Below are 21,434 nucleotides of genomic sequence, written 5' to 3'. Positions count from 1 at the left end.
GCAGCGACACCCGTGCGGTCATCTGTAAGTAAAGATATGCACCTTCACACATATATCTTTATATAGAGACATGCATGTAAAACCAGCATTAAACAGTTTAAAATGGCTTTACTGCCACAAACACCAATTATGATCTGTGACATCTATCTAGTCATCTATCGAAGGCTCGTGCTTAGATGATCATTTCTGGTTAAGCGCTCTGATTGGTTTCCGGGCAGTGGGCGTGGTCAGCAGATTGTTCTGCTGTCAGACAGATGACTGGAGTGAAGCGACAGAGACGCAGAAATAGTACAGTAATTTAAGAAGAGCGAATGAAGCTTCCTGCATTAGCTCAACTTTAGGTAAGTTTCCCTAAAAGCTAGAATATCTTCGTTTCACCAACTGCTGACATTTTTAGTTTACTTAACCCGCTGCTCACTCGCGCAAAAGTTGGTGTCGACGACTGTTAAATTGTAGCTAACATACTGAAAGTGATGAAAAATAATTTGCATGCAGTTGTGCATTCAGTTTAAGGTGAAACTGTAAATGGCCTGCGTATTTTTATTGTTTATGCTGTTGTTTTACTTCAGAGATTGGCCGCTAAGTTTGAGATATGCTTTTTTGTTTATGTTGGCTTTTTTTTTCTCTTTCTTTCTTTCTTTCTTTCTTTCTTTCTTTCTTTCTTTCTTTCTTTCTTTCTTTCTTTCTTTCTTTCTTTCTTTTTGCCTTAACATTGTTTGTGTTTGTACACTGGTACACGATTTTGTCAGCAGTATACACTTACTGTGATATATGGAGATAAGATATGTCAGTGGTTTTAAAGTAGAGCTCCAGGCAGAAATATTTGACAAGAAATTCTGTAGCTGTTGCTCATGACAGCTGCAGTGCCTGGTCTCTCTCGCGCTGTGTGTTGTTGTTTTTTTATTCCGACTATATTTTCTGAATAGTCTCTTACGTGCAAGCTAGCCTGTTCAAAAACCTCCCCACATCCTGGCTTGTGACACGGGAAGACAGGGGGGCGGCGGTTTATTTCAAGATTAGCAAGATTTTGATAACAGTGCCTGATCTGATTGAAGCCCCGGCTCTCTGTTGTGTCTGTTTGAGTCTAAAAGTAAGCCGGCATTTCCTCCAGCTTCCTTGTTTTAGATCTGAGCTTCCTGGCACCACTTTGGGGTTAAGTGGAATGATGGTTAGTTGTAGTTGAAGAAAGCAGATGGTCATTTGTGGGTAGTGAATCAGCAGCTATTTTGAGGGGGGGAAATGGATGATTGTCTCTTTTTAGGCTGTCTGTGAATCGTGATCACTGGTTAAGCAAATGTGCAACAATATCTAGTGAAGCAAAAAGAAATGTAATGTTACTTAAAATCAGACTACTGATGTCAGCTACTGGGTGAGGTTTTTCACTGACAGATGAAGGATGGGTGACTTCACTGCTTAAAATATTTAGGCTATTACCTCATTGACGCGGTTTTGGTTTGGACGGTGTTCAAGGGGAACTCATGAGTATCTTGCAATAGCGGGAATGAACAACAAATGATCATAATATAAATACACAGAATAAGGAAAATTAGTTGCACTTCGTTCATTATAAAGATAACCTTATCAATGCTGCGGTCACTCATAAACAGTTTCTAGGGTGAGTCAAATGCCTGCAGTGAGATAATGCAGCCAAGAAACATGTTCTGGAGTGTTGAGAGGATGACCAGAACAGGTGCACCATGAGACACAGGACCGCATTTAAACTGTCTCGTGTCAGCAGTGGAACAGAACTTACCTATTTAATTTAAGGATGATTAATCATTAAATATAGACTTTAATAGAACTTGCCTATATAAGTTCTATTAATAAGGATAATAATAATCATTAATTATATACTATACCCAATATGCTTATTGTGTAATCAATTATTAATGTGTTCAAAATAACAATAATAAACAATTAATTACATAATTAACTACATAATGCTCATGCTGTAAGCCATGAAACAAAAACAGGGTCAGTGTCATGTGCTGATGTAGTGGCGTTTCTCCACAAAGGATTCTTAGTTCTTAAATGTCAACCACTTAAGGGCAACATTTGGGAGAATTTTGGGAAATGTATCTTAAAGGCATCCTAACAATAATCTCTAAAATAATCTCTAATTTTGTTTAGTAGATCAAAAACCAACAGATGAGAATGCTGGCCCGCATGAGGGCACTGATAGCGCTAGAGACAATGCATTACATTTGTGTTCTGCTGGGAAGTGTTTGGTTGGAATGCTGAAGACAGAGAAGAAAATTCTTAGGAGGAAAAAAAGTGCTCAAGGAAATACTTTAGTTTGTGGCTACGGGCTACAGAAAATGTCTTAATTGTGTCAAGATGGGTCAAGATTGTTCCTGCATCATCATAATTATTGTTGGTCCAGGATCAACACTGAAACTGATCGATCATGTTGTGATGTCATAGCTTTGTGATGTGGGGAGCAAAAGTAAAATGAATAAATAACAAAAAATGTTTGACAATGTAGAACTCTCTTCTGGAACAAATATATTATAAAATACAATAAATTAAATATATAATACATTTGGCTTGCTGTTTGCCAAATTTGGCTCAGCAATGTTGGTTTGACACATAACCTAAAGACATGGCAGGAAGGACTTGGGTAGTTTCAGGTGTTGTGGGTCACAAACAACTTAATAAACCTTTTAATAGCTGCTGTTAAATTTAGTTGGAAGAACATCCTCCAACATATCTTCAGGCTGTGTTAACTTCTACGGCTTATTTAAGAATTTGCAGCATAGTCAGACGGCGTGACTTCCCACTACCAGTTACTTGAACTAATGTATTTTCCATATGTCGTATACCATCCTACAAACCACAGTGCACTCTATATCACTCGTTATATAAACAAGAAAATTGAGAAAACTGAATAAACATATTAACAAAAGTGTATTTTTAAAGCAGGTTGGAAAAATAAAAGATATATAAGAGATATGAGATATATGAGAGAAAATAGGAAATAAAATAAATCCTAATCTTTACTTTACTTTAAAATGAATCAAAACAAGTTGGTCAAAATGGCAGCTGCTTTCGTAAGAACAGCTTCACACGTTTGAGCATTTGTGGCTTTCCTTATCGTGAGTGAACTATCTCTACCAGTTACGCTTTTGGACAAAACATTGCGTTTTAGGGTGCCACTTTGCACTACAAGCGTGCGATGACGGCTTGTTTTTTTTCATAGAGTAAATTTTCAGATAGCGAACTTTACTGAGAAAGCTCTGTTTTGAAACTTCTAAAGTTTTTTTTGTCACTTTATAGTTTTCAGATACAGCTTTGGACCAGTGTTAGCCCACACAACCGCTGAATTTTCCCAAACACAAATTCAAAAACACAACCTTGCAGAAAGTGATTATAAAACACACTTAGTTCCACGTATAGCAGATGCCAAAATACAGACGGCCGCAGACTGGCCTCACTTTGAGACACTACCCTTTTGTTTGTTTTAAGGGACATAAAAATAAATGGCAATACTTCTTGGCACAGTTCTGCAACTGTGGGTTCCTTGGAAAGTAGTGGCTCCATCGTAGCCACATGTGTGAAGATCTATTTGTGCTGCTGTTTTTCTTTATGTGACGCACTTGGCACATCCTGTGGCGGTAGCAGCGGGTCACTTTACCCCAAAAGATTTTTTACTTTTTCAAAGTTTACAGCTGTGATTCACTGTCGCCCATTTTTGCCCACTGTGGCTGAATAAGATCTGATATGTGGTTAGACTGGTGATCTTGGGCAGCAAACGAACAATGTTTGTTGTTGAGACCTTTGCAGTAATATTACTGACTACTGCAAGAACAACTACTTGAATTGAAAAAATATATATCAAAACATGAATGTGAGTTAAAGTCCCTATAGGCTATATACTTTCAATAAGGGCACTGCTAACACATACCTCAAACATTTATGTCAGTCAATGAATAAAATTAATTTTCTTATTACATTTCAATCAGTCTTTAGCCATGTGTGTATGAGAGACATTGCACTTGATTAAACAGATAGACTGATAGCAGGGATACCATCTCATCTGTTTGACGGACAGTACTGTAAAGTATTAGGAAACCCAGCCAGACTATTTTCTTGGTTGCCATGTAAGGGAATCAGCTGATTTGTGGCTATATAAGCAAACAAAATATGTGAAACCTATTCGCTGCTTCTTTCTAAAGATGTCTTTACAAACAAGCATGGCAGAACTGCATGTGAAGATTGAATAGCTGATTTAGCTGTCTATAAAAATAGCTTACTATTCATTAAGACCAAAAACATAAATCATTCATACTTCTCTACAGTGCTCCGGTTATCCTCAGGTCTTCTGTCTGAGGTCACAGCTGTACTGTTCTTACAATGCTGTCTGTGTTCAGAGCTGTCGATCATTGAGCTGAATGAATTTAGATGTATGACTGAATGCGAACACTGTTCCAAAATACTTATGTAACAAATGTAACAATAATATTTCAGATGAGTTTCACTTTCATAGCAATGTTTGAGGAAAAGCAGAAAAAAGCACTGTAGTCAGTGTTATGAATGTGTGTAGTTAAACTTGTAGCCTTAAGGGTTTTGCACAAAAAGTTCCTAGTTTGCAAACACTGAATTTGTGTATATCAGCCAGTACAAGTTATGTTTTAAGTGCTTTGTGCGTGGCATGATGTATTTGTTCATGGGTGACTACACACAAGTAAGTGTTAGCTTTCATCGTCATTTGGGTTAAAAATACAATTTTTTGCAAAACTCTTGTTCTTGCGTGTTACCTAATTTAAGCTAAACGCCACATCCTCACATGAACCCTAGTGGTCCAAATGACCCACTTCTTACAGGCAAGGCCTTACCAGACACACACACACAAACTCTCACATGCAGACCTTTAAGGGAAACTTCTCTCTGTCTTGTTTTGTCCAGCTTCCTGTTGCCTGATGGATCTAGCATACTACACTAAGAGGCATACCTGGTGCATGTAAACCTTTAACTTAACTTAACCAGATCCTCCGATCTGAAACTAAAAACCTAAAAGTTTTGTTGCAAATATTTGTATCTCCCCTAAGGAGGAGATAATTCCTTGTTGGGCAAGTTTACACACAAACATGTGCACATTCAAGCACCCAAAAGGACTTCCGCATATTGTCCATTATGTTGATGCAGGAAATCAATTTGATTGATATCCCTTGTTGCTCATGCAAGATTACATGTCTGTTTTTGAAATATCTTTGCAGCTTTCGCTTGTGCAGGTGTGTGTCTGAAAAATTATAGCAGTGTTCAGTTACCTTTGCTTTGTTGTAATCACAGATGACAAACTGTTGGTTATTGAAGAGAGGGACTGTTTTGTTGCTCAATGTGAAGTAATTCACACGTAGAACAAAGTAACAGACAATCAGTGTCTATTCTGGGTTGTATTGTTGTCCATTTCCTGTGTTATTCTGATAACTAGTTTTCTCAATTTTTGCTTTGGGTTTTACTTTATTTTTCTTAATTGACTTCAGTGGGACTTTACACTATGTCTTTTTTTTCCTGAAAAGAAAAAAGAAGTCAAGGAACTTGTTTATGCTTTTTACTGTAAGTGATAACTCACTGTACCACACGCATTAATATTTATGTGAACGAGTCCAAAAGGTGTCACTCCACACTTGTTTTTCAGGTATTACTTGTTGTCTACTTGTGGGTAAAATTGTGCAGATATGTACTGTTGCACTCTGTCCAACTCTGATGTGAGAGACGATTAAACCTGTGTCTGTCAAAAGACCCTAAGCTATCCTAGGTTGGGGATTTCCAATCAAGCAGACACACATATAGCCTCACCTCCCCTGCATGCATCTAAACACCACCTTTCTCTTGCTCTATGAGCACACTTCCACACAGTGCTGTCAGGCCCTTCCTGTTTTCTGAGGTGTCTGCAGTGTGCCTCAACGGAAATGAGCGCTCCTGTTTTCTGTTAGGTAGCACCGTCCGAGGCTTCAGCTGACCACTGCAACGCTTGCCAATGACTGCTTGTACAAGAAAGGTGTAGACAGTTGTGTACTGTAATGTAATCAGGAACTGAATGGCATTAACCGTAAATTGTCAACACTCATGGGGAAATTTGTGTCACTGGCATGAGGCCAAAAGGTAAGTGACAGGATGGGACCTCTATATTGACCTACTTTTTTTTTTTTTTAATTTTTTTAAATTATTAACTGTTTGGGTTATTTGTAAGGTTTCAGTGAAATTGGCAGGGCCAGAATGTGCTTTATTGTGGACATGGTGATAATATATCCAGAACAACGCAGCAAAAACACAGGAAGTACAACATGTGAAGTTGGAACTAAGCTGAAAACCGGACTGTTTATACACCTTGGGCTTTGGTAATGAGAAAATGAATGGGAATGAGACACAGTTAAAAACAATGAAGTTAGTCAAGAGAAATAAAGTAAAAAAAATAAAGCAAAAATTGAGAAAACTAGTTACCATCCTAGATATAGGATTGCAAAACAACAAGTCATTACAGTTATCAAAAGGGAGTCATGCTTTTGCTGCCGTTGTAACAAGTCACCTCAGGCATCAGATTTATGTATCAGTGTTTGCAAATCGAGACTGAAGGCATACCTTTTTTATCTTTGGGAACTCTTTAATTTAATTAAATCTAATTAAATTCAAATTAAATGTAATTAAGTTTATTTCAAAGCTTTTGGTTTTATTAATAAAGAAATTCTCATTCATTCCTAAATCAAAGAATCAACTTTGTCAGAAGAAGATGCTATTGGAATAGTAAAGAAATTAAAGCATGAACCCCAAACTTCAAAACTTGCAACACTAGAACAATAAACTCAAACTTACCTATATTCACAGGCAGTCCTGAATTTAAATACATGAAAGTTTCAGACTATGAAAATGTCAGAGCAGCTATGCAAACAGTAGGAATGTGGTCATCTCTACCAAACAATCACGTGATCTACTTAAATGAAAAAAGGGCTTTTTTGTTGTAAGGTGCACCATGGTAGTGGTAAGTCGATGGCACAATATGTGTGTGAGTTGTTACAGTGGAATAGTATTTGTGCATGTAGTTACTTGTTTATTACCTGTCTTTGTTTCTGTTTCAGCTAAAAAGTATGAGTGTAATAAATCACACGATCATATGTGTGTTAGGTAAATTTAACTTGACTTAATCTTGTGATTTTATGCATTTTAAATAAACATTGGGTATTTGCTGGTGTATGTCTGCAGTTGTAAATTTTAGCATTGTATTATTTTTGTGCATATATATTTTTGTCAAAAACATGACATATTGCTGCATGAGGATTGCAAACGAACACTTGATACAAAATAGTTTGGAAGAAACCTGAACGTCCAAATAACAAGTGTGTTTTTTAGGAGGTGTAAACAAACCTTTTATATTTATTTACATACCATATATGGATATTGTAATGGATATTGGTAGGACTACATAAGACGACTTAAAGTTCGATGCCTTGATCATGAACATTTTTTTCATTTCAATGTAACGCAGTTAGAAGTCCACCGTCTCACCTTTTGCAGTGCATTTATTGCAGACTGGGATTTCCAAACTGCATATTTAGAAATGCTCTCAATGATAGGGTACATCTATTTTTAAGTTATTTCTGAGTTGAAGTTACTTCTCTCTTTCTCTTCTCTCTCTCTCTCTAAATATAGAGCATTGTCTGCCCACTCATTTGACAGAAAGGAAGTGCTACGTATGTGTCAGCTCCTGTACTGCATTAATGGTTTCACTTGAAAAAGCCAACATAGAGTCTACACTTGCAACCGTGTGTCAGTGAGAGCCAATGTATGCATTTGCGATGCATGTTTATGTGCATGCATGGCTAGTTTTGTGTCTGCATTTGTTTATACCTTAGAGAAACACAAAAATGAAGATAATATCTTGAGCCCTCCTGTGTATTAAAGGGGCCAGCTGCACAGCTGAAGATCTATGAAGAGAAAAAATGAGTGAGAGAGAGAAGGGGGAATGAAAGACAGTGAGAAAGAGAGTGATCATGGTAGAGGCAACCGGAAACTTGTGGTCAAGCAGGCAGCGTTGAACTGCTGAGGCAGCGCTGTTAACACTGTTTTTGAACACGCTGCTTTTCTTAGAGGGATCAGGGCTAAATCCATCATACTAAGTCCTTTCATTGTACAGACCCATTCAGTTGAATGACCTGAATCAGTGTGTGTGTGTGTGTGTGTGTGTGTGTGTGTGTGTGTGTGTGTGTGTGTGTGTGTGTGTGTGTGTGTGTGTGTGTGTGTGTGTGTGTGTGTGTTAGAGAGAAAGGGAGGAAAAAGGTCAAATGGGTAAACTTAGAGATGGAAGAATAAGTGGCAGGTGTAAAAGTTTATAAACGCCAGAAACCAAGGTATGAGCAAGAAGTCTAAAAATAGAAACAAATCCAAATACGTTCATTTCAGAAACCTGCACAGACACCCCCCCCCCCCCACACACACACACACACACACACACACACACACACGCACACGCACACGTACCCACACACCCCTCCACACACCTCCCTTCTTCGTAACCAAAAGTAACTGAGCTCGTGCCCACAACTCTTAGCCTCATACAAAAGGAAATACATTCAGAAATGAATCGCTGTCCTCACTTGCGTGTGATTCACGGTCTCACTCGCTTTCAGTCTCTTTGACTCCTGTGACTTACATGTCAGTACAGCCTGTGTAGTGCGTGAATATAGCAGACTTGGGCGATATATTTGCCTGTCCCTATATGGAACAGGGTAAGTTTATGTTATATTATCTCTATTTTACTTTGTGTGTTAGAAATGGATTTGGATGCTTTTTGGTTATAGTGCCATCGTGTATGAAACTAAGAATATAGCTTTTGAGATTTTGTTTTTATTTGTTAGATACTAAGAGGATATCTACTATAGATTCTAAGTGAAAACACTTAGTTGTCATATTTTTATTTCTGTGAGTCTTGGTATGTTATGCTCCCGTCTTTTGCTCCTTCTCTGCTGCAGTTATTTTATTCAGCATTTTTCTGAGTAGTGAAGAGAGCAAATATTTATAACAAGCTGTCTCCATAACTGCAACAGTTCCTTGAAAAACAGGGTGTCTTCCTGATCTCATATACCATTTATCATGAACATAAAGGATCTGAAACTAAACTAACCATGGCCACAATGGGTGGTTAGTTCTCAGTCTTGGGCAAATATCACAATGAATTTGTATTACGGGAGATTTACAGATGACTCATAAACCTGTGTGGGACTTTCTACAAAGTAACTTAAGCACGGGAAGTAGGCTGTATTAATTATAGACACTTTTAATGCTTTTAGGTTGTTCGTGTGGAACCAGTTCTAATTATTTTATCTGTTAACCTTCAGTATGTGGTGTGAGGTGTGTGAGTGTGTAGGTGTTCACGTAGGTAGACTTTGAACACTTACCATACACAAATGCAAAACATGTCTCTTCTGAAGATACATTGAAATAGAGATGTATTGTCACTGTCTGAAAACACATACAGTGCTGGTATTAAAACAAGCCTTTCACTCTGCCTTTAGACAGGCAGAGTGAAAGGCCGTCTGTCCACTTAGTGTTTGTACGCAGACATGACAGAACATAAGTGACGCTCACTTTCCATGTCTATTTCCTGTCTACAGCTGATGGACACATGATGTGTGTGAGACCTGACCAACATGGCCCTATGGGATAGCTCAAAAAACACGTGTAGTATGGAGCCTACAGGTACAGATCACCCACTCAAATAACTATACACAAAGCTCAGTTATGCAAATTTAAAACAGAATCTTTCAGACTTAAACTCCCAGTGTCTCAACTTTTATTATCAGCTGACGGCTCCCCTACAGTTCCAGAGCCAGAGCTCTACCGGAGCATCCAGGCTGTGCTGCCCAGAGAAACCGACCAGCTGCAGCAATCTGACTGTTTCAACAAAGGTAAAAACAAACCAGAAAAAAATCTCAATCGCCTTATCCAAAATAATATCAGATGTAAAAGATGTGATAGTGTTTGTCTGTGTTTACAGCTGAGTCCGTTCTCATGTATAAGATTGCCTATGAGCCACATCATGTGATTATTTTTACTGTGACCAAGTCTGTTCCTTTTTGTAAACTTTTCCACTCAGAGTAGATATTTAGTGAAGCCAGTAAGTATTAGTAGTAAGCACTGTGTGGAATGTTTAGCCATGTCAGCAAAACTATGACTCATTCTGTTGGTAGTCATCAACATCTTTTGGATTTGCACTGGTATGGAGAAAAATTTGACACCTTTGGTGAGTGTGTTTAGTTTTCTGTGTTAAAAGCTCATGCGTGCATGTGTGTGTTTGTGCATGTGTGTGCAGGGATGCTGAGATGGACGCTTCATAAGAAGGTTCAAAAGAATCCTGCAAGTAGCTTGTCTCTGGTGTGGTTACTGATAAAGGAGCTGGAAAAGGTACTTGATCTCTAAGTCTCTGAAGCACTACCATTGACACTCTTAAATTACAATTTTAAAGGAAAACATCACCATAAACCAACAAATGCTGACAGCAAACACTGGAGGTTTTGAAAAAAAAATGCTTCCCTTTTCACACAAAGGAAACTGCAGTTATCTGGGATTCATAGAAACTGAAATTGGATTATTTTATTGAAATATGTGCACCCTGTCATATGATGTGTTATCTCTGCAGGCGGAGAGATGGGACTCTCGCAAATGCATCATCCCATTGCTCCACACACTGATGTATGCCATTTTCCAGGTATGGTTTGTCTGCCGCATTAGTACTCTGTGAAAAGGTACACAAGAGCTGTTTGTTTCTGTTAATTCACTTATTTCTTGTTGTTTGTTTGCATTCTAGGCTTGGTTTTGTTAACGTGAATATAGCTAGCTAAATACATTTAATTGATATATGTGTGGTTATTCTTTTCAATATTTATAAAGTGGTTTACTGGACTGCAAAAATAAAATAAAACCACGCATTGCTTTTAAAGCATGTAAAGTAGTGTGTTTCACTATGGTAATGTCCGTAGCACCTAATAGAAGAATTTTGAGAATTTTGTGTTTTAATTCCTAGAACAAATTGACTTAACAACACTGAGAAAATTATCATTCATAAGCATAAACGCAAAGTTGTAGTTGTGACTTCTACTTGTATTGTAAACCTTGTGTGTGTGTGTGTGTGTGTGTGTGTGTGTGTGTGTGTGTGTGTGTGTGTGTGTGTGTGTGTGTGTGTGTGTGTGTGTGTGTGTCCTTAATGGTGACATTCCAGACAGCATATATTCCAGATGAACTCTACAAGCGGGTTTACGACTTCTGTAAGAGGCTGCTGACGTTTCCTCACCCCTATTGCACTGTGGGCCTTAGCTACACAAGACAGATAAAAACTGAACGCTTCATTCCAGGTATTATTTCTGACCTTGACATAGTGATTGAATTTAAAATATGGGGTAAGAAGCTTGTATATGTTAGAACAACATGTTTAAACAGCTGCTGAGGCAGATCAGGGTCAAAAGAGATTGTGCTTTTAAGATTGTGGAACTCACTTCCATTGGACTTAAGATCAACGGACATTTATACCTGTCTCTTTTATGATTATTGCAACCATATAGTACCATTTAATGCTGCTTTAATCTACAGGTCTAATGTACCAGAGGATGGTCATAGCTGAGCAGAGATTAAAAACCGTGCATTATCCCTTCCAAGAGAGGTGAGTTAACTCTAAATAATGTACTTATTGATTGAGTTAAACCCTTTTAGAACTGGATATTTACATTTCCTCAGCTGTCTTCTTTGTTCAGTCTTTAAGTCTTTTTTTTATATCTGCAGGGTTTTTGTTTTAGCTGAACCAGAGGTCTTCTCTGAGTCCTTGGTAACAGTTGTGTCGGGGGATTTTGAGGTATCAGCTACATCTTCAGGTCAATTTCTAAATCCTCTAGATCACATGCGCAGTGTGGTACAACACTCTATACAGGCTGCTTTAGGAGATGAGCATTGCCATGGGCCAAAACTCGCTCAAGCCCTCAAGGTCAGTACACTTGTTCTTATTATTGGAGTTATGTTTTGTAGCAGTGTAAAGTTAAATGTGGACATTTTCTATATGCCTCACTTGTTTGTTTGTTTGTTTTTAATTAGACCTGGTATAGAAGTCACTGTTTCATTTGAACTTCACCATCTAGGACAAATGTGACTCACATAGTGTGAACACATCCTGGTCCCTCTCCCCACTCATGCAGAATAAATTTTCTGAGAATTACAGTTGAAATTAGTCAGTGATTGGTGGAAGTAAGATCGGATGTTTGGGTAAACATACTGCAGAAAAGATGACGATCTAGCGAAAGCATTGAGGAAGCACTGCTGAGTTTAACAGGTTCTGTAGAAAGCCATTTAATTATTTATTTTTAATAATACTAAGTCATACGAAGAGGATATTCTGTATTTTTTATTATCACGTGAATTGCGCGGCAGACCACCGCCGCTGGTCGCCCGCTAAGGACAAGACGTGAATATGTATTACACTTGTGGGGAGGCTCAAGTCAATGATGAAGGGTGCACAAAGCAATCATGCGCCTGACCTAGTTCAAGTGACATGCTTGAATCATGTTTCTGTTGGTGGCAAGAAGGAGCTCTTATATAACAGCTGGATATAAAATTGTGTAGAGTCATACCAAACATCATGAATAACGGGGTGTTGTTTCTGAGCTGCATGGTGGAAATGTCTCCTGGCACCGGTCCTAAGATAGCACCTCAGCAGAACACACACAGGGGCAGGCATACGCACATTTATGACCTCTCACCTCTTTGCTATGAATACATCATCTGTATATGTTTATTTTCCCGAGAGCGTGTGTGTTCAGCCAGTTGTTTGTCTGTTTTGCAACAGGACATGGGGCAAGAAGTTGAGCCATATTTTCAGGAAGTGTTGGCGTCGCTAGAGCAGAGCTTGGAGGAGGGCGTCAGAGGGGAGGGGGGAGTGCTGAGGAGCCGTCTTCTCCAGCTGTACAACGAGATTCTTGCCAATGCAGACTCAGGTAGGATTTCTCTGAAAAGCAAATGCAGAGCTGTGCCAGACCACATTTCTGTTGGCCAAGGTTCGTCTGTCTGAGTCATACATGAACTTACAGGTTTAGGTAGACATGAAAGAAAGTGAAAGAAGTTCAAGAACCACAGTCACATCAAGAGGCAGAAGCCAAATGGAAAATGAAAAATCAAGAAGTGATAACATCTGGTGTACCTGCTCTCTTGATATTAATTGATAAAAATAGTCATTACAGTCTCCATGAAGTAGAAAGAAGGTGCACATGTATAATTTATAGTCTTTATAGTCCTAACTACCCTTATTTAACCATCTTAAGCTTGGAATCTGCTGACCTGTTGGGCATTCAGGGCTTTTTCAGCTTGCAGTCAGGGGAGTATTGAAATGCTAAGGCTCTTGTTTTTTTTTTTACTAAAGTAATCTGTGAGTACTCTTTACATTCAGATCAAAAATGCCTGCAGTGTCACATTTCAAAAATTATTGTGGTTGGGAAAAATAGACCTTTGCAAGTTTCTAGGGCTTTGTTGGGTTGTAATTATAGCAGGATAATCAACAAAAATGAACGAGTGTAGAAATTATGTCGTTGCAAACTGTATGACAGAAGCTCTTCATTTGGTGTGTCCAAAGCATCTCAACATTAAAAGGGCCAAATCTCAGTCTAACCAAGCTGTGAACTGTAAACCAGTCAGTGTATTTTTCAAGCATTATCTCTGATGGACATGTTTTATATAACAATGTGGCCTGGATTCATCGCCTGTTGCTAAGATCAAACACGACCTTCTGTTTAGCTGTTTCCCCCATGGCCAATGTGTAAAGTCAGCTGTATGTATTATTAGTATTTCCAGGTATACATTTTCATGACACTCTTTTCCCTGCTGTTATCACATCGGTTTATCTGATGAATCTGCCCTGGCTTCATCACAGCTGGAACACTGAAGGATAGACAGGGGTGTTTACACAGAGGAAGTTGTAGAGTTAGCGAGTGCTTTTTTTAATATTCATTGTGACAGTTTTGGTCTCTTCCTCTCTCTGCTTTCCGCTGTGTGTGTTGCAGAACCATTGTCTGGTGGACCACTATGTGACTGCCCTCTTCCTAACCCAGAGATGAGCTTCCACCTGTGGACAGCGGATCTGGATATTTGTGAGTGTCTCTTAATGCTGGCGGGACTCTAGAGGATGTTGTTGCAAACAGTAAGCTGAGATGAATTAGGCCGAGACTTGGGTGATACACCAAAAATAAAAAATCCATCATCTGACTTAAGGGGAAAAAATATGTTTTTATATCTTTGCTGAATTGCTTCCTTGTTTGATACTAGAAACATGATGCCAAGTTTGGTTTTGTTCCACAAATCTACCTTTTGTCCTTTCTCGCAACAGTAATAGTTAAAAATTCAGTCCAAATCAAAGCTTATTGAGAAAGAGAAGCTTTTTTAAATAGTTAGTGCAGATATGATTTCATTCAGTTACCAAATAACACTTTTTAATATACCTGAAACCAGTAAAGTCAAACTACAAGAGTCAGTCTGACACTGAACATTAATTAACATTGATTTCACTTATCAGAGATTAACACACTTAATGCAACAACATAATTTAAGCCCATATTGAACTGAATCAGTGGAGCCCTCAGAGTGACTATAGCTGAAGCGAGTGTACGTTTATTGAAATTTAAAATGATTTTTAAATTAAAACTAAATGTGTACACTGCAGTCTGGCACAATAGAGAATACCTCTCTGAGCACAACTAAGGACTCCTACTGAAAGATTCACACATAATTGGGAAACTAGTTTGTTGAAGATGTGACTTAAAGCAGCATCTGAAGTAGTCATGTGATTGTGTAGACAAAAGTATGACAACTGTCAGTAAGTAATGCGGTAAGACCAGATGTGACATTTATTGAAAGGACTCACATACTGTAGCTCAGTGTATATGAGTCTATATGACTCCATATGAGTAACATTATCTGTATTGCATGTGCATAACAAATGTTCAAACTGTTGACAGGGCGAGAGCTGGCCAAGTGGCTTCGATCCAGTTCCATGTCAGAACAGTTCTCCATCATTGAAGAGCAGGAGGACCCCGAGTTGGGTGAATCGCCCATTGACATGATGCCATGTGACATGACGCGCTTTTCCATTATGTCCAACGACAGCGGTATTGAAAGGGACCTGCCGCCCAGCACTGAGCCGTCCCAACTGCCATCTTTGGATGCCGTCAGCATGACTGGACCATGGGAACAATCCAAAAAGTAAATCTAATAATTTCTATTTCGTCATAATAACAAGTTTCATTGTAGTTTGCATGGTTTAATATGCAGGTTTTGTACTGTAGCATAGTGCAAAACTCCGGTCTGTTTTCCAAAGCATGCTTTTGAGCCACAGTATTTCATGTAAATTGCCCCCAAAGTCATGTGAAATATGGTTGTACCTAAAGGTCCTCATCAACAGCATGCATACTGTAGGAAGCGTTCATACAATGATTTAATGCTCATACCTTCTTGTTCCAGTGAGCAAGACTCAAAACTGTTGAGGCGCGGAGGCATCAAAATGAAACCAAGCGTAAAAGACAGTATGGTGCTGATACAGGAAAATATGGAGGACCAGGCAAGCCTCACAGGAGCGGGAGGAAGTGGAGGGAGGGGAGGAAGAAGAGGGATGACTTTGCAGAGAAGAGCAGGAAGCAGTGTGATGCACAACCCCTTCTCCAAGCAGCAGAGACAACTTACTGCCAGGATAGTCATCATGGGGACTGATAGGGTGCTGGGCCGCCTAGCTAAAGCCTATTACTTCTTCAGGTGAGGGACTACTCACATCACACAATGAATACAGTTTTTGATGACGATGCATTGACCAATTTTGCTTTGGCGCTTTTAGTATTCTAGGTTCTTATGTGGCCAAATATATAGCTTTTATTTGTTTGCTACTGCAAGCTGTGACACATCATTTATGATTTCTGCTACTTTATTACGCTATACTGTAGTCACTTTCGAGACAGAAACCAACAGAGCAAATTTAGCAGTGTCTAAACAGATGCAGCTGGGAACTGTCTCTTGTGGTTTAAATCTACATGTAGCTACATAGGTTTTCTTTCTCATGACTTTACTGGTCAGTGTTTGTTTGCGGTTTTTTCTCACTAGATTAAGTACACAGTACCTGGAATGTCTTTTTACAGAGAAAAATTAAAGTAAGCATGAGAAGCTCAGATTATTCAAATAGAGGATATAAGCAAACTGTATTTCTGTGTGATGTTAAATGTGTTTGTTGTAGTATAACAATGACCGCTCTTTCTATTTTAGGGAACATATTTTAACTGTGTGACAGTTGTGCAGGTACATTAACTGAAAAATGAAATAAAATGATGTCATAACAGCAATAGGAAGCTACAGTAGGAGGAAAATCGTTACATCAAATCTTGAATTACAATTTGTGTTCACAGTTACTTAGTTTACTTTATTACTGGTCTATGAATCAAGAGTACTTTTTCTATTGTAGGTATCTGGCTAAATGTTAAAATCCAATCATGCTCAACACACTTTAAACTCCTCATGAATCTCTGGTTTGCTTTTGCAGAAAAAGGGAAGCACGAAGGCTTTTTCTCACAATGAAAGTCGACCTCCAGTTTTACTACATCCCTGTTTGCAGTCCCAAGAGTCCCAGCTCCCCAGTTAAAGTAAGGGAACTTCCTCTTTTCAGCACACCACTGATTATTTGGTAAATAACAAACCTCAAAAGATAAAAAAAACTGAATGGCTTCTGTTTAACCAGAAGATCAGTATGTGAAACTTCATATTCACAAAGTTTAGTTTATTCTCTGCAGTAGTGGATTGGTGCTTTGATGTAATGAGCCACATTTAAGGTATTTATGGTTTCATTTCCATGTTCCTTGTTTGTAGGAAAACCACCAACAATCCAAGGGGGATTCCTGCACTCTTGGTTCCTATTTGAGCAACGTTGACCCATGGTACAACTGCAACATCAAGAGCTTGGGTAGAATGATTCCCAACCTGGCTAAAATGGTACGATAAAACATATTTAAAAGCAGGGTTTTGTTAGATACTTAAAATGTATAACTAAATGAGAGTGGAGAATTACTGTAGACAGTGGCAGTGTGTGTTGGAGTGCTTGAGGTAAAGCACAGGAAATTGCATTGCATAACATACTGTGAGGAAAATAAATATGTTGATTTCACTGAAACCACAAGTAAAGTAAGCTTATATCAAAGATTTCTTGACACTGCTCTGTAAACTCAAACAGGAAATAGAAGACTTCTGAAACTGGAAAATGAACAGTGATATACATGCATGTAAACTACTGTTACAGTTCATTGTTTGATGTGAGTTTGGCATTTGAAAAACGAAGAAGTTTCTTCGTTGCAGAAACTTCTCAGTATACTCTGGCAAAGCTATTTCCTTCTTTCTTTTCCTCATACTTAGATTAAATTCATATGTAAAATAAAGTTTTATATGCCATCGCTTTGGGTTCGTATGGTGCATAAGAGTTCAAACTGAAACACAAACTCTGAAACTGTCAACTTAAAGAACAGTAGCTTTAGCATAGTACCAAAATTAACAAGCGCTGTTGCATTTCCTGCCTTTCGTGGACTATTTAGTGACATCTATTTCAGATACAGTTGATTGATGTGCAATCAAAATGACTATGCAGTTACAACATTGTGCAGTCAGGTTAATTTTACAGGTCTTTTGTTTTCTATAGCAACAAGCAAGCAGCGAGAGGCAAAAAGAGCCCTTCATCTCTGATATAATTTCCTATTATGTCCGTACTGGTCAGCAGCCGGTCTACTTCGCTATCTACTTTGTTAAGGTAACATTACATATTTTCTTTGTGGTCTTTTTTTTTTCTTCTTTTCATCAGTGAAAACAAAATTTATTCAACACAATGCATGTGAGCATTGTCAGTGTCTTTTTTCAAATATAAACAAATTTTTTAAACGTTGTGTCATTTCCATTAGATCTCATTCAACATCATGACGAAGGAGCCAGTGGAGGAAGTGTTTCTTACCCATCTGGACATGGAGTTCCCTGAATTCAGGCATATCACTGCGTCAGTTAGAGGTAAATTGTTCTTAGAAGTGTTTTTCCCAGTATTCTATGTTTTACTGTAACTGTGCACAGTCAAGTTTAACCACATTCCTCTAACCAACAAGGAGATAAACACAGGAAGAGCTCGGGGGAGGTATGCGGAGCTATGGTCTCAATGAATTACAGAAAGGTAAATTTCTTTTTTTTTCTTGGATTGCTATTAGTGCTAGTTTAGCCAAACTTCTTAACAGTTACCAGAAGATGTGCTGAAAAATTTCCCACTCCTGATTCTGTAGCTTGTGTTGATGCATTTGTGTGAATGCTTAACCACTCATTCTCACTTGTTTGTGTCGTGGTTCTGTATGAGTGCAGGTGACATTAAGTGGCCGTGACATCGATGAAGGGATTTCGGTCAGGATGACAGGTGCTCGGATCAATGCCATTCCTTCCAATGAAGCAGAAGGTGCAGAATTTTCTCAATGAGTCATGCTTTCAGTAGTTTTGTCAATACGTTTTTAAGTTCTGTGTTTTCTTATCCTTTATGTTGTAGATCTAAACTGTCTGACACTGATGATAAATGAAACCTCCGTAAAGACGAAAAACAACACTGTGGTGAGTTGACCAGATACCACAAGCATATATATGTATGTATATATGTATATATATATATATATATATATATATATATATATATATATATATATATATATATATATATATATATATATATATATATATATATATATATATATATATATATATATATATATATATATACATATATATATATATATATATATATATATGTGTGCAAATATTTTTTAACAAAGTGCATTATTTTGCAGGAGCCGCCAAAGTTTCGAACCAGCAACATTAAAATTCGCACTTTGGAGAGACGTTCTTTCACTGTTATACTGGACAGAGATGATTCCAGGACCTACAGAAATGTGCAGAGGTAAAAGAGTGTAGTCTAAGTTGTATTGTCAGTGTATTTTGCCTGGTGTCTCATTGGTAAAGGGAAAAAATGTGTGATGCTACATTGCTAACAACTACAACAGTACTAGTTGGTAAAAGAGAGCTGCAGTTGGTTCGGGAGCTAATTAGTTTCCACGCAGTCCAAACTGATCTCCATGTTAAATATGTTTTTGTTTTAGCATCGAGGTCTCGCCCTGTGTGGATCCAGGATACTGTGTCCAGAAAACAATGAGGTCCAAATACAAGTTGGAAGAGGATAAAGATGCTGGACTGAGCAAGTACATGAACAAAGGACTTCCTCTGCCAATTAATACATTTGCTGGCATCATCAACTGATGTGATGAAGTGACCCCACAGAGACACTTTTAGTAGTTGTGGCAGTGGCAATGACCTTTCTCTCTTTTAAACATCTAATCCAGCAAATGAATAGAAATCACCTCTGAGTCATGATGAGCTGCTTCCGAAACTAGAGTTTCACTCCGTCAATCTGAAATGACTGGCACATTGACTGGCAGTACTAGTGTCAACTTTTGCAGTTAATGAAATAGCCTGTAGGCTGCTTTTATAGTCACAGGACAACTTTTTTTTTTACTGCAGGTTATGATTAAACCTGACGGTGTTCATTCCTTTTGAATATCCTGCTGTGCCAGCCGGAATAATTCCAGAGTACAATGTTGTCTCTGACAGTGGAGAGATCAGCAACAAGCAAAAGCACGTAGCTGATGAGTATTTGGATCAACAGTCATGTGGCATAATAAAAACTCAGCAATCTGGAAATTTTGCTTCAAAAAGCTATCACTTAGTGGAGCAGATCTGATTTTGTAACAGTTGCTCTACTTCATAGACACTACCGTTTTCTGCTTCTTTGACACACACACACACACACAAACACACACACACAGTATACACACAAGAATGCTGACAAACATGACCTGTCACCTACTGAAATATTCAAATTATTGAAAAGCTGGTACGATGACAGCTGTCGCTTCCTCTTGCTTTTGTCCTGACACAATCTTTCAAATACCTTTTTATCCATATACATGTTACATAATGTAAGCTGTTAATAGGGTGCTACTGTTTACTGTAGTTTTTGGTTTAGTGTTTGGGAACTTTTTTGAATTCTAGACTCACACTGTAAAAACTAAAACACTGTGCAATGTCAGATATTACTACAAAAATAAAAACAGCACGCACAGCTACTGTCTACCAAACAGAAGTGACAGATTACAGTTTGCCTGCCTTGTAATGTATGTGACAAACAGCTAAACAGTGGTCAGTAAATGTCTCCAGTCTGCTGAAGTGTGAAAATTACCCCTAAGACCAATCCACGTACTGCACTGTGTTAGATGAAGTAGATAAGTTGCACTAAAACTGCATAATTGTTGATCAATTTATTTTAGGAAAAACTTTGTGTGAGGTGTACAACATGTTACTGTGTAATTGTAATTACTGTATATGTCATAATTGTAGAAACATTCGTGTGACATGCAGTCATCATATGATATGCTCTGAGTTCTAGATGTATGGCTGATTGAGATCTGACACAATCATTGCTTCAGATGTTTATGCAAAAAGGTTGTGTGGCTATAGGTGTGAGTCTGGGGGGCAAAGGTCTCAAACTCAGGAAATGGAAATGATGCGTTACGATGTATGTGGCAAAAAAAAAAAAAAAAAAATCAAGTGTGTGTATGTGTGTCAAATAGCATTGCTGGGTAAAATCACAAGTTTGAAAATCATGATATATTTTGCACATTATTTTCTTATATATCATATATTAAGTATGGTTCCAAATGTAATTGTGTAAATAACCGTGATTGTGTAAAATAAATTTAGTTTTTTTTAACTTGGAGTCTTGGATTCTTATAACAACCACGGGGGATTTACAGTGTTATGTGCATAGATTGTTGGTCAAAGTCGGCAAGATTTAATTCAAGGGATTATACAAAAAGTTTGCATTAACTGTTTAGAAATTACAGTCATTTTTATACACAGACCCCTATTTTCAGAGGTTCAAAATTAATCGACAAGCAGTTTCATGGCCACCTGAGACGTCTTCCCTTGCTTTATTGTGAAGCAGTCATTCAAAAAATGCTTTTCACTGTAATTAGTGTGAATGCTTGAAAAGCATTCACAGTATTGTTGTTGTAATCTTTATTATTAGTGTGAATGCTTGAAAAGCATTCACAGTATTGTTATTCTAATCTTTATTATTAGTGTGAATGCTTGAAAAGCATTCACAGTATTGTTATTCTAATCTTTATTATTATTATTATTGTGTGGATGCTTTAAGCATCCACACTATTGTTTTCCTGTTTCTCTTTATTCTTTATTGTGTGGATGCTTTAAGCATCCACACTATTGTTTTCCTGTTTCTCTTTATTCTTTATTATTATTCTAGTTGCTTCCGTACACTTTTTGGCACTTAACTACTTCCACAATTT

At 37.9% G+C, this 21,434-nt stretch overlaps 1 protein-coding gene across 2 annotated transcripts; it reads left to right on the top strand.

The window, feature by feature from the left end:
• The first annotated feature begins 210 nt into the window (after positions 1–210).
• pik3r6 (phosphoinositide-3-kinase regulatory subunit 6) lies at positions 211–20,836 on the top strand. Of its 2 annotated transcripts, none has more exons than XM_026170532.2 (21): positions 211–341; positions 9,609–9,693; positions 9,798–9,902; positions 10,307–10,398; positions 10,634–10,702; positions 11,213–11,345; positions 11,581–11,650; positions 11,770–11,968; positions 12,824–12,971; positions 14,031–14,117; positions 14,982–15,225; positions 15,484–15,771; positions 16,547–16,646; positions 16,870–16,992; positions 17,690–17,797; positions 17,946–18,048; positions 18,141–18,205; positions 18,388–18,478; positions 18,566–18,627; positions 18,861–18,970; positions 19,170–20,836. In XM_026170532.2, the coding sequence occupies exons 2-21, from the start codon at positions 9,645–9,647 to the stop codon at positions 19,324–19,326; spliced, it is 2,403 nt and encodes an 800-aa protein (XP_026026317.2). In that variant the 5' UTR covers positions 211–341; positions 9,609–9,644; the 3' UTR covers positions 19,327–20,836. The 2 variants fall into 2 exon arrangements, with proteins under 2 accessions (XP_026026317.2, XP_026026318.2); XM_026170533.2 differs by lacking the exon at positions 211–341 and adding an exon at positions 8,551–8,723.
• Positions 20,837–21,434: the final 598 nt, after the last annotated feature.

Source organism: Astatotilapia calliptera, chromosome 6, assembly GCF_964374335.1.
Source record: "Astatotilapia calliptera chromosome 6, fAstCal68.1, whole genome shotgun sequence".
Lineage (NCBI taxonomy): Eukaryota > Metazoa > Chordata > Actinopteri > Cichliformes > Cichlidae > Astatotilapia > Astatotilapia calliptera.
Note: the sequence above shows the minus strand (reverse complement) of the source record. Positions and strands in the feature narration are given on the sequence as shown.

What these genes read in the sequence shown, in the direction of transcription:
- pik3r6 (XM_026170532.2), top strand. Translation starts at nt 9,645, where the DNA reads ATGGCCCTATGGGATAGCTCAAAAAACACGTGTAGTATGGAGCCTACA. An exon ending in AACTGAACGCTTCATTCCAG is followed by an intron (nt 11,346 to 11,580) that starts GTATTATTTCTG and finishes TTTAATCTACAG; the next exon opens with GTCTAATGTACCAGAGGATG. An exon ending in AGACGAAAAACAACACTGTG is followed by an intron (nt 18,628 to 18,860) that starts GTGAGTTGACCA and finishes ATTATTTTGCAG; the next exon opens with GAGCCGCCAAAGTTTCGAAC.